Genomic DNA, 18,978 nt, shown 5'->3' with positions numbered 1-18,978 from the left:
TTCCAGGCTTTATAATAAGGCCCTTAAGTACTTCACACTCTAGTTGGAAAGATGGAGACATAAAATAAATAATTTCAGATAAATGTTATAATGAAAACATATGTCAAAGGGAGAACCACAAAAGCAGTAACTAACTGCCTGGGGGAAGGCTTTATCATACAGTGACCTCTAACCTGTATCTTAAAGGTGACTAGAAATACATGATGCTTCATTTGTTCAGCAAATGTTTACTGAGCACCTTCTGTGAGCCAAGCACAGTTGTAAGCACTGTAGACAGCAGTGAACTAGGCATAGTCCCTACTCTCTTGGCAGCAGGGAAACAGACAATAAACATATAGACAAACAATTATATATTAGATGGTAATACTGCTAATGCAAAAAAAAATAAAAAATAAAGGATACTGAAGGAAACAGAGTGTGATAGATGCTGTTTTAGAGAGTGTGTCTAATGAGATGACATTAGATCAGAAGCCCGAATGACATGAGAGATTGAGACCAAGAAGCAGGGGGAAGTCATTTCAGACAGAAGGAACAGCATGAATAAGATGTAATAATCATGAAAGCATGGCATCTTTAGTGCAAAGTGGGATATTCTCACTGAGCATGCAGTTAGGTGGGGTGCAGGGAGTTGGAGGTGTTTGGTAGATGAAGCTGGGAAAGAATTGGCAGAGGGAGGCATGGAGAGAAGAAAGGAGGACAAAAGGGAGGGGCCAAATGGTGAAAAGCCACATGTTCCACACTCAGGAGTTTCATTGTTGATATTGTGGCCTGGGGGAAGAGGGGCTGGATTTTGAAAAAAAATTTAAGAGGAAAATGACATGGTTAGATTTTCATTTGGTCAGGTTTGGTCTGGGTTTTGGCAAATTACTCTAACAGCGGTATGCAAGATACAGTTGAAAGGAGGTGCAGAGGAAGTTAATTATGATGTTACTAGAGATCTGATGCACGAATTCGTGCACAGGTGGGGTCCTTCAGCCTGGACAGTGATCGGGGCCAATTGGGGCCCTCTTGCCTAGTTCCAATTGGGCCTGCCAACCTGGGGAGGGACCATGGGAGGTTGGCTAGCTGCGGGAGGTTGGTTGTGGGAGCGCACTGACCACCAGGGGGCAGCTCCTGCGTTGAGCCTCTGCCCCCTGGTGGTCGGTGTGCATCATAGCTACCGGCCGGTAATGTGGCCTAAAATAAAACAGTAAGATGAGGCTAGAGTTCAGATGTTTTAGAAGACCTATTAAAGTAAAATTTGATTCCCTACAAAGTATAGGCAAGGTCAAGAACCACTCCTAGGTTTAAGCTTCAATGATGATGCCATTAACCAGCTTAGGGAGCCTTGGAGGAAAGCAGGTGTAGAAGTGCAGATAATGAATTTTATTTGGGGCACTGGGAAATACAGAACTGGACATTAAAAGTCAAGTCTGAAATACAGATTTGGCTGGGACCAGCATTTCATGGAAATTTAAAAAGGAGAAGGAGCAAGAAGAGTAGTCAGCATTGTCCGATACTACACAGAAGTATAGTGGGATACAGATTTTTTTTAAAGCCATCAGATTTGACAGTTGGAATGTCACCAATGATTTCTAGAAGACCAATTTCAGTGGACGTGGTGGCAGAAACACATCATGCTTGAATTGGAGAGTGAACGGGATTGTCCAGCCCAGGTCACTGTCCTCTTAGGAGCTTTGAACTTGATGTTTTTCTTCTCTTCCCCATCCCTCATTGGCTTTTTCCACCCATGCCCTAAGACTGGGTGCCTGAGCTGCAGACATAGTGGAGGGGAAAATATTCTAAGATTCTTGGGTCTCTGATGTGCAAGGATACAGGATGAGGGGAACCTGGTGTTGGTGAGTCAGGTATTGCAGGGAGCAGTCAGTGGGGAAGAGCTGGTGAGGCCAGTCCGAGACCTGCCTCCAGAGGGGAAGGGAGATGAAGCACATAGGTCTCCATTATAGGCAGGAATTCTGAACCTGGAAGCCGAAGTAGGATGAGGTGCAAAGGACTTTAAGGGCTGGTGGGAGAAACATGGAATTAGTTGAGAACTTGGCCCCATGAGAGAGTGGAATCTGGCAAAGTGTGGGGGTGAGGGGTAGAATCTGACAGCAAATTAATGTTAACTGGAAAGTCAGGCAGCGATGTTTAGGTTTCTTGGGACACAGGGCATGAACGTGTGCAAAGGAGAGACTATTGGCAGTACTGTGACCATAAAGATAGCATGAGGGGACAGTTAATGAAATGAAGGCCAGTCCCAGAGATACCTGGCATATAGATACGTTTAACAAACGTTTGTGAAGCCAAATGGGGTCGTTCAAACCATGTGGAGGAAAGGAATAAGATACCCGAGTTCTGAAGGGCTGTAAGTAAATACCTAGGTCCCTTCAGGGATAGGATGGAGGCAGTGACTAAGGAATCCCAGGCAGCTTGGAGGTGCAAAGCTCAGGGAGGGAGTTGGAAGTAAAGTTCAGGGTAGAGGACGCATTTCCTTACCCTGGAGACCCTAAGACTTAACCGGTGGGTCTATTGGATTTCCCCACCACGGAACACACCCTTGGCCTGTTTCTCTTGCCTGCACTGCCATCTCCACCCTCTGGGGGGCGGGGCTCGAGGGCAAGGCAGGTAGGTGGCTGTTGTGAAGCCTCGAGAGCCACCAGTTCCTACCAGACTTCCTGCGTGGGGTGTGGTTTTACTCCATGGCGGAGCGCAAGCCCTCCCACTTGTCCCCTCAGCTAGTTGGTGGTGGGGGCGGGCCCAGAGGGCCAATGCCAGTGGGTATTGACACTCCAATTTGGTTGAGTGCCCATGCGGCCCCTGGCAGTTTGATGGTCAGGCCGGGTATCCAGATGGGAATCTCCCCGAGCCCTGAGGTGTGGGCGGTGCCCCTGAATCCCCCGTCATACAAATTGCGGGGCGGGGTGGTGCCCTGCGAGGCCCGGGTCGGAGCTGGCGAGGCGGGGGCCTGGCTGCAGAGCCCTTCGGCAGGAACTCTCCGTGGGCCTCTCAGCGCCCTGCGGTACATCCCGAGGTTGGCGCTGCCCGAGGACCTCTCGGCCGTGGAGAAAGAGATGGAACAGCTGGCCAAGGAGCTGAGAGAGAGGAGGATGACCCTTGGGTACTCGCAGGCCGACGTGGGGTTCGCTGTGGGCGCTCTTTTTGGAAAGGTGCTTAGCCAGACGACCATCTGCCGCTTCGAGGCCCAGCAGCTCAGCCTCGCCAACAGGTGGAAGCTGCGCCCGTTGCTGAGAAAGTGGCTGGAGGAAGTGGATACCAAGAACCTTCTGGGCTTATGCAGAATGGAGATGATCCTGCACCAGGCTCAGAAGTGGAGACGGGCAAGCAGGGAGAGGCGCATCGGAAACAACCTGGAGCAATTCTTCCTGCAGTGCCCGAAGCCCACAGCCCAGCAAATGAGCCGCATCGCTGGGCAGCTTCGGCTGCGGAAGGACCTGGTCCAAGTTTGGTTCTATAACCGGAGCAAGATGGGCAGTCTGCCAACTAATGATTTCTGTCCACCGGAGGAGGTGGGGGTTGCCAGGCCTCCTTTCCCAGGGGGAACAGTATGCTTTCCCCTAGCATCGGAGCTCCGTTTTGGTCCCCCCAGCTATGGGGGACCTTACTTTACACCCTTGTACTCCTCAGCCCCTTTCCCTGAGGGAGGTGCCCTCCTCTCTGCCCCCAGCACCACTCCGGGCGCCCCCAGGCTTTCCAACTGAGGGCCTGTCCTTCTGGGGAGAGCCGTGCTGGGAAACATCCCTGGCGCTCCCGTCGGGGCTTCAGCATTAGTTCTGGTTCACTGTCGAAAGAAGCTAAGAATCCATATGTAGGAAGGGGTCATAGGGTGGGAGTAATTTTTAAAAACTTAGGAATGGAAATTGAAGTTTATTCTGCTTTGTGTTTTTCCTTTTGTTTTTACCTAGCATTGGTTTTAAAATACATTACAATACATAGATGGTTCGGATATTTTGTTTCTTTTTTTATTAATTGAATGTTAATTGTGTCTCATTCCTTGTGGTTATTAGTAAACAGGGTTTAATTTTTATACACAATAATGAGTGAAAAACTCAAGGCCCAGTAGACTTTCAGTATACCACTTTTATCAGAACAAGTAAAGCTTCGTGTAAACCCAGACACAGAGTCCAGGATATTAGTTCCCTTCAGGGGAAGGTTTGAGGAAGGAATAGAGGGGTACACAGAGCCTACCTGGAGTCCTTAAAGAAACACCCATGTTGCTTGTTCTCTCCTTCTTGAAAGATGCGGTATTTTTCTAGTTCACCTTTTCTTTAGAGTGCCCCAGCTTAAAATGGGGGTCTCAATTCACATCTCCACCTTATGTAGTCTAACAGGTTTAGCTCCTGTCCTGCCACCGTCATTGTATTTTAGACCCCTTAGTTACTGAGATTGGCAAACTGGACCGCATTGGCTCAGCTCCGGCGTAATTCTCTGCTTTTGAGCTCCATTTGGTTTAATCCCTGGGAATTTCCCTTTCTTTCTAAAAAACCTCTTAAGGCTTTTTAAAAAAAAAAAAATTATTCTCAATTTTTTCCATTGATATTTAGAGAAAAAGTGGAAGGATGGGGAGAGAGAGACATCGACTGGTTGCCTCCTGCACACACCCCAATTGGGGGCTGGAGATCAAATCTGCAACCTAGGTAAGTGTCCTTGACCGGGGATCAAACCCAAGATCCTTTGATCTATGGGCTGATGCTCTAATCACTGAGCAAAATTGGCCAGGGCTTGAGCTCATAGGCTTTTTAGAGTATATTTGTGATAGGTGATACACATTCTCTTGTGGCTTTTATGATGGTACATCTTAAGTTGCTTTTCGAATCTCTTCTATAAAATTGGTCTTTTCTGGCTTTCTACCTCTACACCGGTCAGTTCTGGTCATCATATGCTAAACAAATACCATTCAGACTCTGTGTTTTCCCACATCTGGTGCCATATCTCTGCATGTGATATTTATTGTTTTATAACTTATCTATTACTATATGTTATATCTGAGTGTATGTTCTTTTTGCTTACTAGTCTTGTCAGTTTTTCTTTCTTAATCAGTCTTACAAAGAAGTCATCCATAGGTAATTTCAAAGAACAAGTTTTTTTATTTTTTCTAGTTTTTCTGATTTATTTCAATGTATGTAATTTTTGTTGTTGTTGTTGTTCTCAGTGTCTGAAGAAAGAGAGGTTAGTGAAAGTGGAGCTAAACTTCAATTGGTTGGCCCTAGATTTAATAGGTGATTAATCACTTACCTTTGTGCTATCCTACTAAAAGTCACACAGCACCAACCACATTCCTTCCTTTGCCTAGACAGCCCTCTGGAAAGCCTAGGAAGGGAGATGTTTCCGTAGAGGGTCAGGCAGTGCTTACTGCCAGGATGAATGACTGCAATTGAGCTGTGAACATCCAGCTCCTAAAGGCTGTTAGGAGGCTGTGGGCCAGGCTGCTCCTTGAATTCTGCAGCCCCTGCAGATTTGGAGAAATGGTAATGGCTCCCAGGGTCTGTCTACCCAGGGTCTGCCTCAGCACCTGTACAGCTGCACCACTCACAGCTGCTGTGTCTTGGTTTAGGCAGGTACTTATGAGTCACTGATCAGCCTTTACATCATTTAAAATGAGATTTTCCATCACTGGTGCTCTTGAAAGAGAAAAGGCTAGACCTTGGGGAAACCTTGATATTTAAAAATTTCATACTTTTCAGAGATTGAAGATTGATAATAAGATCCCTCAAAAATGAGAAAGAACCACCCTTGGAGTTGGAAGAAAACCAAGTGTGGTGTTGGTGGTTGACAGTGTCAAATGTACAGAGATCAAGTAACATCTATCAAGTAAGATACATCATTTCACTAACAGCTGTGCCACTGGTATCTTTAGTGACAACTTTTTCAGTGGAATAGTTAGTAGAGGCAGATGCCAAACAACAGTCCAAAGTCTTCAAAGCTGCCAGATTGCCCCCTCCCTCAATTAAAAGCATAAATTCCGACCACTTGCTTAATAGTATTTCACCGCCATTCTGAAAATGTTTCCTTGTCAAGTGTTTCTTTTATCTTGTTTTCTTTAGACAAGGCAGGTATTTTTAACCTGAAGACACTGGGCCCCTTTAGAGTATAAACAGAATAGTGTATTTGTACAATATATGTTCATTTTCTTTAAAGATAGTGATGATAACTTAATCACATTTTCAAAAGGTACCCTGACTGTAGATCTGCAGTTTCAGAATTTATGAAACACCTTCCCCTTAGCCACTTTACTTTCAAGATTTTTCCTTGCCACAGTACTTGTCTAATAGGTCATTCCTAGTGTTCTAAATTGTCTGGGTATATTTAGCTCAGTATCCTGTAATGGCCCGGAAGCACTTCTAATGTAAGCCTTTCCAATTCAGACTAAATACTGTATTATCTATAATAATAAAAGCATAATATGCTAATTAGACCAGACAGCCAAACGACCTTCCGGACGTTTGTCATTCCGGACGTCCTTCCTGACGAAGCTGCAGTGGCGAGAGCCGAGGCAGAGGCAGTTAGGGGTGATCAGGCAGGCAGGTGAACAGTTAGGGGTGGTCAGGCAGAGTGGTTAGGGGCGATGAGGCAGGCAAGCGAGCGGTTAGGGCGATCAGGCAGGCAGGCGAGCAGTTAGGGACTTCAGGCAGGCAGGCAGAGTGGTTAAGAGTGATCAGGCAGGCAAGCGAGTGGTTAGGGCGATCAGGCAGGCAGGCGAGCAGTTAGGGACTTCAGGCAGGCAGGCAGAGTGGTTAAGAGTGATCAGGCAGGCAAGCGAGTGGTTAGGGCGATCAGGCAGGCAGGCAAGCAGTTAGGGGCTTCGGGCAGGCAGGCGAATGTTTAGGGGTGATCAGGCAGGCAGGTGAGCGGTTAGGGGCGATCAGGCAGGCAGGCAGAGGTAGTTAGGGGCAAATTGTGTCCCTGCTCCTCCAGTGTGTGTTAGGGATGATCAGGCAGGCAGGCTCTTGGTTAGGGGCGATCAGGCAGGCGGGCAGAGGGGTTAGGGGCAATCAGGCAGGCAGACAAAGTGGTTAGGGTGATCAGACAGGCAGGCAGAGTGGTTAGGGGCAATCAGGCAGGCAGGCAGGCAAGCGGTTAGGAGCCAGTGGTATATTAATAAATGCATCTAGTATATTAATAAATGCATACTAGGACAAATGACCACTTTGTAAGGGAACATATGATGAGGGATTTAGATAAAGATTTGTGAAAACCTGTACAGCATTATGTAATTTAAAGGAATGATCTCTGAATTTGTTTCCAGCCTATAATTGAATGAGTCTCCATGAATAAGAACAAAACCACAGATTGAACATGGAGGCTATGAGAATACAGATTATTGGAAGGAAGTCTACAGAGTCGGGTGACACTAGTCCTCATGCAGTGACTCCCACTTAATCTTTCCTTTCTCATCTGCTGTGGTCTCAATTGTCTCTCCCAAATGCAAGCTCAGTCCTGCCTTTATTCATGCTATTTCTTTACTGAATGCCCACTCATTATAGTTTTTATGTCCAAAGCCTACTATATTAATTTACTAGGGCTTCCATTACAAAGTGCCACAGATTGGGCCATTTAAAGAACAGAAACTTTTTGTCTCACAGTTCTGGAGACTCGCAGTCCAAGATCAAGTGTTAGTTCTTTCTGAGGGCTGTGAGGGAAGGATCTGTTCCAAGCCTCTCTCCTCCTTTGTTGATGACCATCTTCTGTTGTCTCTTTACATTGCCTTCCTGCTATGCATGTCTCTGTGTCCAAATTTTCCCCTTTATAAGGACACCAGTCATTGGATTAGGGCCCACTCTAATGCCCTTACTTTAACTTGATTACCTATGTTAAGAACCTATCTATAAATAAGGTTACATTCTGAGGTGCTGGGAGGTTATGACTATTCTCTCTCTCTCTCTCTCTCTCCCTCTCTCTCTCTCTCTCTCTCTCACACACACATACACACACACACACACACTGGAGGAGCAGGGACACAATTCAATTAATAAACCTACCACTCCTGATATAAGGAAATGTGGATGTGCGTTGGGGGTTGGGGGGTGGGGTGGCATAGGAAGGCAGAGAGACTTGTTTCTTTTTTTGTACAAAAAAGTGAATATATGTAAAGGAGGAGTTGTGATGGGAAGGAAAGGACATTAGCTATAGAGTTAAGCAGCCCCACATCTGCATCTTGTCTCTAGGCACTCACATAGGTAATGTCCCCACTCCAGGGTTGGACAACTTCAAGAAAAATAACATTTTTACCTCCCAACCAATAATTTTATGGGTTGAAGAATTTCAGTGCCTACTTATTTCTATCTATTTTAAGAGTAGAACAATTGAACTCTCATCAGTGAGATTCAGAGGAATTGTCTTAGGAAGAAAATTTTAGATATTTTGATAAAGATAATATTCCTGCTTTCCCCAGAAAAATTGATATGTAAACCGGTTGAGAAAACCCTGTCACTTTCTGTTCAGCATTGTCAGTCACGAATTTCATCCAGCTAATGTGACCAGACAGTCAAGTGACTTGCCTTTAATTTATTGTGATTGGGTTATATTTATGAAAAGCAGATCTGCAACAGCTAATAGCAAGTGTTTAGACACTGATTGTTTTCATAGGTAGTTTTAAGAAATTGCTAAACCTAAGTAGACACTTAGTACGTTTGCTTAGTATATGAAATGTAAATCATTTTTTCCTGTAATAATGAGTCTTTAAATGCATGCAAATACTATAAATGGTTACCTCATTTCAGACGTACTTTTATGGCACCTGTCTGCTCACTAAATATATATTACCTTTGAGAGTTAAACTAAAGAGGAGAGGTGGGAATAGGCCTACCAAACAAAGATTTATCTGTTGTTCTTTTCTCTCCTGAAAAGGCAATCACCCCAACACCACAGGTAGAAAAGAATGTTTTGCTCCTTCTGTGTCACGTCATTAAAGTAGTTAATCTAAAGCCATAAATTTTTGTCTTCTGGGCCAAGAAATTTTAAGTAAAATACTAACAAAAATGTTATGCTTTTAAATGAAAAGTGAAATAATCCTTATCCTTTCTATTTGAGTTTCCAGAAATGGCACACTTCATAAAAAAAATTATCATTTTTATTTTTAAACTGAGTTTCTTGCATTAGTCAGTAAACAATTTATTTGGTGAACATTCTCTGTGCACATATATACAACATGTGAACATTTAGGAAACAGAAGGTGCTTGAATTTGTGAGATTTAAATATTTTCTCACAGTTGATCCAGTGATACTGCAGTTGAAATAAAACCACACATAAATGAAATACCACTTTCTACTAAAAAGCAAGTATAGATTTTCTATCATTGTTTTAATGAGGACAATAATGATTTTATTTATTCAGTGGAACATCTTATAAATCTTTAGCATGTTTACCTCCATATGCATTTATCGACTCACCTATAAAACTCCATCTGTCCTAAACACAAATATACATATACATTTAATTATATTATCTGACTACACATACTAGTATTCTGTTTCTTTTTTAAAATATATTTTTATTGATTTCAGAAAGGAAGCGGGGGGGGGGGGGAGATAGAAACATCAATAATGAGAATCATTGATCGGCTGCCTCCTGCACGCCCCCTACTGGGGATCGAGCCTACAACCCGGGCATGTGCCCTTGACCAGAATGGAACCTGGACCCTCAGTCCACAGGCTGACGCTCTATCAACTGAGCCAAACCAGCTAGGACTGACTACATGTATTCTTATACTACGAATATTCTTGTAAATATTATTAAATTTTGAAAGTATAAATAGAGCAGTGGTTTGGTTTCTCATTTGTTATTCAAGAATATGTGCACATATAACCCTGGCCTGGTGGCTCAGTTTGATGGAGTGTTGTCCTGTGCACCAAAATGTTGTGGATTTAATACCTAGCTAGGGCACATATCTGGGTTGGGGGTTTGATCCCCTGTCAGGGTGCATGCAAGAGGCAACCAATTGATGTTTCTCACATCAAGGTTTCCCTCTCTCCCCTTCCTGTCTCTCTAAAATCAATAAAAACATATCCTCAGGTGAGGATTTAAAACAACAAAACATGAGCACATATATATATTAATGTTCATATTTTAAATACATTATGCAAAATATGAGCCATGTAGATCAAAGGTAATATGCCAGAACATGGCAGCAAAATAATAATGCCCAGCATAGCAACTTTTGACCATCTCCCAGACATCATTGCTGTGGCCTCAAACCAACTCCTCCTCTTCCTCCAGGTTCTATGTTCTCACTTTCTAGCAAGCAGCAGAGTTAGACCTCTGTACCCTCTCGGTGATTGAATGTGTACTAAGCACTGTTTAAGGGCTAGGCCAGGGGTGGGCAAACTTTTTTACTTGAGGGCCGCAATGGGTTCTTAAACTGGACCGGAGGGCCGGAACAAAAGCATGGATGGGGTGTTTGTGTGAACTAATATAAATTCAAAGTAAACATCATTACATAAAAGGGTACAGTCTTTTTTTTTTAATAGTTTTATTCATTTCAAACGGGCCGGATCCGGCCCGCGGGCCGTAGTTTGCCCACGCCTGGGCTAGGCACTGAAGATTCTGAACTAGACGAAGAATACATAGGTTAGAGGAAAGAAGTGAGAAAATAGGGGTCACCCCATCAAGTCGCCAGTGTTCGAGGAATAGGCAGGAGAACAATACAGAGGAAGAAGCACATGATTCCGTGAGGCATATCTGGGAACAATCTTAAGAGCAGGGACAACTTGAGCTAATACAGTGGGGCCTTGACTGACCAGTTTTTTGAGATACCAGCTGTCTCTCGGCAGATTTTTTGCATTGAGTTGATAGAATAATTTGAATTAATGAGCTCCTTAACGAGCTCCTTAACGAGCTCGGTCTCGGAACGAATTAAATTTGTAAGTCAGGGCCCCACTGTACTTGAAATATGGCTAGGAGTTAAGTTGAGGGTGTGAGAAGAGAGAGAGGAAAGACCCAAAGTCAGTAATAGAAGGAAAAGTGAAAGGAGTTTGTTTCGAGTGAAAATCGGGCTACGATTAGTTACTTCAATTGAGAGTTGAATGTGGTGGTTAAAATCCTGACAGTCACAGCAAAAAAGTTATAGTTCTCAGTACATGAACATAATTACATGAGTCTTACAAAATGCATTAGAAGAAGTATCTTCTTACCATTAAGTGTAAAGATTAATATGTCAATCTTAAAGAAACATTGAACAACCCAATAGATCATTTAATTGTAATACTTTTGTTGATGTTATTGTTGTCATTTAGGGCACAAAATCATTCTTCATGTGGCTGGTTCTTATATTGACTTATGACAGCCTAAGTTTTAATAGTAAGATCTAAGGAATTAAAATAATTTTGTACTGGCATAACTCTTCCTGATGGTTTGCCTTGCCACTGCTAGTCAGCAAATCTAATGTTGTTCATGGTTAGCAAATCCACGGGCCTGTTCTTAAGAGTCACTTGTCTCCACCAGGCTTTTGATAAAAAGTTGTTAATAAATTCCTTTAAGTTTATTACAGTATCATCAGAAACCCTGGGAAGGGTTTGGTAATTGAAAAAACCATCAGGCACCAAAGACATCTTAAGTAGTAGCCTAGTTGACTCTGATTATAAAAAATAATGTCTGATTAGAAAGCTCGTTGTCTCTGCCTCTGTCATGCTGTCTCTGCCCACAGCTCACTACACAAGAGAGTGCTTAGCATGATGCTCAAGGGAGAATAGATATCTGTATATTGTGTATCAAACAAGTGACTGTAGACAAATAATTACTTCATTGTTTTATTCTCATGGTATATAGGAATGACTAAAATAGTCCTGTACAGAGTCAGTCCAAGAACAACAACAACAAAAAAACCATAAGCATTATTGAAAATTACTTAGGCATAAAGAACAATGTAGTGCTTAGTAATGCTCTTTTTTGCAAAATTAAAAACCTGTGCTCTTTGGTTGTTATTAAGTTCAATGTTGCTTACATCCATGAATATTGAAATGCTTTAACACATATGGTAATCCTTACAAACCTTCTATAATGAGTCCTTAGTATCAATGTAAAATTTGAAGGTTAATTTTTTCCCAAAGCATGCAAACTCACCAGTGTCAGAAGCCATCAATAAATTCATGAGTCTTGACATGCATGCTTTGTCTTTAATTACGGAGTGACACTTTTTAGCATAAGTTATTTCAGTAGACTAATTTTGTTTTGAAGGCAGGCCAAAAAGTCTATTAGGATCCAGTACTAATAGATCTATTTCTTACTAATATATATTATTTCTGGAAATCCCCAAAGTACATATAATGAAACAGTTGTTAGGTGAATAACTGTGAGAAGTCTGCTTATAGTAGCAGACTCACATTTGATGCATTCCAATGGTCAAGTGCTTTCTCAGACCTTTAGCACCAACAGAGAATAGCCAGAAGGTACATAGCCTAACTTAAGGTTTCTTAAAAGTTACTATTTGAGGTTGTAATAAGGATATTTAGGAACTGGGGGGTAGGTAATTATTCTGAGAACACGGAGATATTGTTATTAGAGTTCTTTATAATTCAACTTGAGGTGGAATATAGCTCATCCGACTCTTAATGCTAGGTGACAGTTATTTTCCTGTCAGTTCTTAAAGTGGTTTAAATGTTATAGTTTATGAAAATGCATTCTGGAAAATCATTTATTATGACTTATGCTGTCTTGCCCAAGAGAAATAGCTATTCCTAGCTCCCAGTTGTTGATGAGTGGCCTGTTTATTCATGGCACTGTCTGCAGCACCACTGTGACCTTGGTCCACTTTTCTTCAGGTACTAGTACATTTCTGTGCCCCTTTCCCCCTCTCCCCACATCCAAACTCCTGTGTTCTCAACAAGTGCAAACCACTTTTAATTGTGCCTAGGAAAGCATAATCAGAAGGATAAATGCCTTCTTTCCTCCCACTCCCCTCCTCTCTTCATTATTTTAAGTATTAGAAAACTGAGTACAAATTACTTTCGATTACCTACCCTTTTTTAGTTATCTGTATCACTTACGTGGATAATCCAGAAACTTCTTGCCTTTAAACACACATTAACATTAAAAAATGCCACCACTGTACAATTATTTTATAGATTCAGATATGCATACGTGGATATCAGTCTCACGTTTTTTAAAAGTCGAAGAGTAGAATACAATCTACTTGTTTCACTTACTATACAAACTCTTTTCATTGTAATTTACATTAAGTCCAATTCAAGCTTCTAACAGAAGTAATTTATTCATGTAAATGGGTAAACTACTGGTACTACTAGATATTGTGGCTCAAACTCTGTCATCAAGACTTTCTTTCCCTTCATCTCCTTTATTTTGCTTGCCTACTGGCCTGATTCTTTCTTTCTTGCATTTAGGAAGGAAGGGTAGCTACAAGCAGTTGCAGCATCTTCTATTCAGCATCATCCCACAGAAAAAGCTCTAGCATCGAATGAGAATCTTAGTGAAAACTCTGGTCGGCCCTGCTTTGGTACAGTGATGATCCCTAAACTAATCACTGAAACCAGAGAGATTAAATGGCTGTGCTGGGCCAGCCATATCAATGGGGGTTGGGGCTGGAGTATGGCAGTGTAATTGCTAGCACAACAAGGACTATGTGCGTTGTGGAGGAGTCCTTCCTCAGAGAAGGGTTTTTGGACATGTCCACCACAGTTGTTCTTGTGTCAGTTTCTCTGGTTTCTTTGAAAACTTAATGTATATGCCACAAGCATACAGAGAGAACAAAAAATGTGGGATGACTAAATACAAGAAGGTCCTACACTTTAAACACTTGAACTGATCCATCAGTAGACTGTTATTCGAGTTCACGATGCTGAAATGCATCTAAATGTTACACAGTTCCTTAGATCATTTTTGGCTATGTTTACTGATTATTGTATAGAGCCTGAGTGAAACCTACTTTGTGGAGAACCTGCTTGCAGTCATATTCATTCCAGTTAGCACCTTCCACTGGGATGGTACTCACTCATTTACCCACATCCTGAGATAGTTTAGTAGCATCTGTTCCACAGACCAGTTTTAACATTTGAACATACACAGACTTTGTCCACTAGTCTTCATATTAATCCTACTTTATCTATTGGTACAACCAAATTAATCTTTGCAAGAGAGTTACTGATATTTTGGGGTTATTTTTCTCCCCAGTAATTAATTTCTCTCGACCATACTTTCATTTGGTATCTATCTTTCAACACTTAATAGTAGATTCTAATATTCTGTTTCATAGGAATTCTTTGGAATTAACAGGATCCTATACTTAAGGCAAAAGTGTCCCGCAACTCTCACAGATAAATATATTATGTTTTACCTTTTTAAAATAACAGTGAAAAATTAAAATCTAGGGCCTATTTTGTTATTTATAAATTATTTCTATCTCTAATCAAAATAACATAGGTTCTTACAATCTGTTTTTTTCCCCCTGTTCAAGTTTCCTTTTTATTTCCTTAATTATTTTAATGTATATGATCTTCTTATCTCTACTATTAATAGCCTAGGTCAGTGGTCAGCAAACCGCAGCTCGCGAGCCACACGCGGCTCTTTGGCCCCTTGAGTGTGGCTCTTCCACAAAATACCACATGCGGGCGCGCACATACTGTGCTATTGAAACTTCGTGGCCCATGCGCAGAAGTCAGTATTTTGTGGAAGAGCTACACTCAAGGGGCCAAAGAGCCGCATGTGGCTCGCGAGCGGCAGTTTGCCGACCACTGGCCTAGGTGGTCGTCATTCCCTCACGCATCACGCCCTAACGTCATCACAAGATGGCCACACGCACAGCAGAGGTGGGTCCGGTAGGGGAGGGCAGTTGTGGGCGATCAGGCTGGCAGGGGAGGGCAGTTGTAGATGATCAGGCCGGCAGGGGAGGGCAGTTGGGGGTGATCAGTCCAGCAGGGGAGGGAAGTTAGGCATCAATCAGGCTATCAGGAAAGCGGTTAGGGGGCGATCAGGCTGTCAGGCAGAAGCGGTTAGGGGCAATCAGGCAGGTATGCAGGCACGCGGTTTGGAGCCACTGGTCCCGAATTGTGAGAAGTCCAATCCCAGGATTGGGCCTAAACCAGTAGTTGGACATCCCCCAATGGGTCCCAGATTGGAGAGGGTGCATGCTGGGCTGAAGGACACACACCTCTCACCACCACCACCACCCCCCATGCACAAATTTCGTGCACCAGGCCTCTAGTTTACCATAAATCCTTAGTGGGATGAAGTGAGGACATTAGTTAATCAATAAATTAGACAAGCAAACTGAAATCAGTAATGTATTAGCTGTTCTTCCTCCTTTTCTATCCTCAGAGAAGATAGAAAATAGATGGTCCATGTCCTCTCAGTGTTTTATATACAATAAACTTATTTTATATCACCCAGTGACTATATTTCACAATTGGATTGCTCTCACAAAAACAATTTATTCATTAAATATATTGATAGACAAGTCTATGTATAATAAAATACTGCATTTCATTGATTACAAGATACAATTTTAACTACCTAAAGTTTGAATATATCTTGCAATCAATGTGATAAGAAAACATTATGTCATAGCTAAATTGGCAATGTTTTTTTTTTCTTTTTAAGTGATGGGTAATGAAGAATCTGAAAATTAATAGCATTTTGGATTTGATAACACATACTCTAATGATCTGTCTTCATTTTCCCAAAAAGTTTCATTTAAGTCAAAATTCTGTTGGTCAGCATCCTGTAAGAACAAAAGGTTTGGTTTAAAGATATTCTTTTGTAAAGTAAAGTTTATTTTTTTAACATTAATAGTTACTTTCTATTGTATCTATTTTATATATTCAAAATTTTGTCATTGTATTTCTTAACTCACATGTAGATTGACAACACCCTTCAGTCATCATTTTCACAGATCTTTGATACTGGTATCACTTAGATATTAGTAATTTATTTTTAAGATGTAATTTTATATGTTTCATTCAAAGTGAAAATAGTGCAATATTGAGAACCTGTAAACTGTTATATGTAAAACTATTTACATTAATCTCAATAATTCAGTTGACTCCCTTGCTTTTTAAATCTCTTTGGTATGTTTCTGTTCTGATTTAGTGCCTGGTTTAAAGATTAATGTTACAGAATAATTTACTGCAACTTCACAGATGGTATTTGAATCTTTGTAAATGGGCTTGGAATCTCTGCACAATTCCATATAATGTTAGGTTAACATCAATGTAAATGTTGAACTTAAAACGGTTCTAAAAGATCATGATAGAAATTGCATTATTCCTTTCTAAAAACCATAAATTTTGAGGGAATTTCATGGGCTAAGTATTTTTACTTCACTTGCATGGTTAAGATATAACTAGCTCCTTATATTTGAAATCACACAGCCCTTATCTGTTAAAAATAAACATAAAAAATAAATTACCTTGTTTTAAACTATTCTAAAGTTCTAGTCACAGGAGAAGTTACTGTTCTTATTTTTACAGCTTCCTATCTGAAATGCTTTATAGAATCCACAAACACACATTGCTTTTAGTGTCTTTCCTTTGATGTCTATAAAAGACCCTTTCAGAACTGGAAGTAAGTGCTCCTAATGTGTACAACAGAATTTAGCTGAAGTTATTTGAAGCTATTAGAGATAACCTTTCTCTACATGTCTTCTGAGGGGGAAACTGGTACCAACAATACCAGTTAAGCTGTAATTAGTGTAACTAACAACTAATATGAAAGAGCAGACTAGAGGTCATTCTTAAGAATTTAAAGGTATTAACAGGTTAAGGTTGTAGGGCATCCTATCCCCTGGCTTAATCTGCTGCCCTAGCTGGTGAGATTTGTTGAAGTCATCAGTGCCCTCTAACCCCAAAGTGTTGCTCTCTCATAATTTATTGGTCACATGCCAAGTTCCTCTTTCCTGTCTAGTGAGATGACTTTGGGAATGGCAAATTCATTTTAAAGTTCTTGTTAAAAATGCCTGCAGATTTTCAACCTTTTAGTGTAGATAAAAGATTAGAGATTAATTTGCTTTAATGTTCTTGTCCTACCAGCCTTAGACTACATTGAAATTGTCATTTTGCTACATTACAGAAAATGATTTGTTGAGGCTATTTAACATGTATTATAAGAGGAATGCTTAATATCTAACTATTAAATCAGATGTTGTATAACTGATTCTAATACATACTGAATATTCCACTTTTTATGGGCCACTTCTTCAAATTTAATTGCCCACCAGTGGCTTTTGTTTTTATTTACAGTCAACTCTAATGCACTTAAAGGATAAGAATTTAATAGAAAATAACATTTGTTTCCATGAGACATAGTTAACCCCTCTCTTCCAGTATATGCCTTCGGATTCTTCATCATCTCATTACGTGATACCAACACATACACAAGAGGAATGCCATAGAACTTGAATCATTCTTTTCCTTTTCCCATTAAAGTCATTAAATTTGTAAAATTGTTTCTATAGCTTCTTTCTACCTAGAAAAGCTACAAACATTTCTTTTTCCTTTAGAGCAATAGGCAGCAAGACAGCACTATTAAAAAAGAGCCAAAGGAAACTTTTCCCTTTCAACTTTTTATGTTACTACTGTGGTCTCAGACTGTTATTACTATTATATATATTACTAGAGGCCCAGTGTACAAATTTGTGCATGGGTGGGATCCGGCCAGTCTGGCCCCAATTGGGGCAGATCAGGGCCAGGCTGGCTGGGGGGAGTGGCTGCAGGCGATTGGCCAGCAGGCCCCGTTCCTGTTGGGAGGGGGGGGCGGTTGTGGGGAGGGTCTATGGGAGGTGGGCCAGCCGGCCCTGCTCCCAAATGGGGTGAGGGGGGCCAATCGGGGGTCAGCATCCAGGGGAGGGGCCGTGAGAGGTTGGCTGGCCAGCCCTACCCCTGATTGGTGTGTGGGGGGCGGTTGGGGGGGAGGGGCTGTGGGCCGATGAAGGTGGTGGGGGCTGATCGGGGGTGGGGCCAGCCATGGGGAGGGGCTATGGGCAGTGAGCCGGCTGGCCCCGCCCTTGAATGGGGTGGGGAGGGCTGATCAGGGGCCAGTGGCCTGGGGGAGGGACTATGATCAGAGTGGGGGGGCCACTTGGGGGCAGAGCTGGCTGGGGAGAGGGGCCGTGGGCCAGTGGAGTGGTGAGGGCCCATTGGGGGCAGGACCAGTTGGGGGGAGGGGCTGCAGGAGGTTGGCTGGCCAGCCCCACCCCCTATTGGGGTGGGAAGGGCAATCAAGGGCAGGGCCAGCTCAGGGGAATGACTGCAGGCCGATTGGGGTGGTGGAGGCCCATTGAGGGAGGGTCTGTGGGAGGTTGGCCAGCCGTCCCCACACCCCCCCCCCATTGGGCCAGTTTGCTGGCCTCAGTGGGCATCATAGCGACCAGTCATTAAGGCATTCCGGTTGCTGGCTTTTTATATATATAGATAGAAATGTTTAACTATAGGTTATGTATTATCTATCAATTCAGCTGGGGGAGGTTCTAATAACTAAACAAAGTTTTAAGATGGAAAAGAAAAGAAAATGTAAAATTCAAGTTATCCTGGGTCCCTGGACACATGGGCATCTAAATACTTAATGAGTACATACATTAAAATTATAGTTCTCATATAAGTGCCACAAGAAATAATTAGGGTATGGTCTTTCCTTGAATCCTCCATGTCAGTGTTTTATACATCTACTGGTGGTTCATGGGTGATCTATTTTTTATTTTAGTAGTTCTTTGTTTATTCTAATATGTATTAGAAAAAGATGAATAATACATGAAACCCATTTAATGGATGTTATTGTTTAGGACTATGCAAATAGAAAAAGTTGATACAAACAAAATACTGGATATTTTAATAGTACTGGTAGTTTGTACATATGGCAAAAATGCATAAAGGTGTTACACAAATGACTGAAGTTAGAGAAACAATGCTTTGTCTAAGCTTGAAATTCCCTTCTTGTAGCCAACAACTCACAAGATGCTTTTATCCCTTTATTTCTACATGCTGTCTGTTGGTTGTGATTCATTTAATTTATATGTATGTGTATATATGTATGTATGT

At 41.9% G+C, this 18,978-nt stretch overlaps 2 protein-coding genes across 2 annotated transcripts in view; both read left to right on the top strand.

The window, feature by feature from the left end:
- ARB2A (ARB2 cotranscriptional regulator A) overlaps window positions 1-18,978 on the top strand; it is a 387,607-nt gene that overhangs the window by 280,388 nt on the left and 88,241 nt on the right. The gene's annotated exons all lie outside the window — the stretch shown is intronic.
- On the top strand, window positions 2,377-4,495 carry POU5F2 (POU domain class 5, transcription factor 2). Its single transcript, XM_081088718.1, has one exon. It carries the CDS (start codon window positions 2,682-2,684, stop codon window positions 3,699-3,701), a length of 1,020 nt encoding a protein of 339 aa, XP_080944844.1. The 5' UTR covers window positions 2,377-2,681; the 3' UTR covers window positions 3,702-4,495.

Source organism: Myotis nattereri (genome assembly GCF_964212035.1).
Source record: "Myotis nattereri genome assembly, chromosome: 4".
Lineage (NCBI taxonomy): Eukaryota > Metazoa > Chordata > Mammalia > Chiroptera > Vespertilionidae > Myotis > Myotis nattereri.
Note: the sequence above shows the minus strand (reverse complement) of the source record. Positions and strands in the feature narration are given on the sequence as shown.

Excerpts from the sequence above, each read along its gene's own strand:
- POU5F2 (XM_081088718.1), top strand. The coding sequence starts at position 2,682 with ATGGCGGAGCGCAAGCCCTCCCACTTGTCCCCTCAGCTAGTTGGTGGT.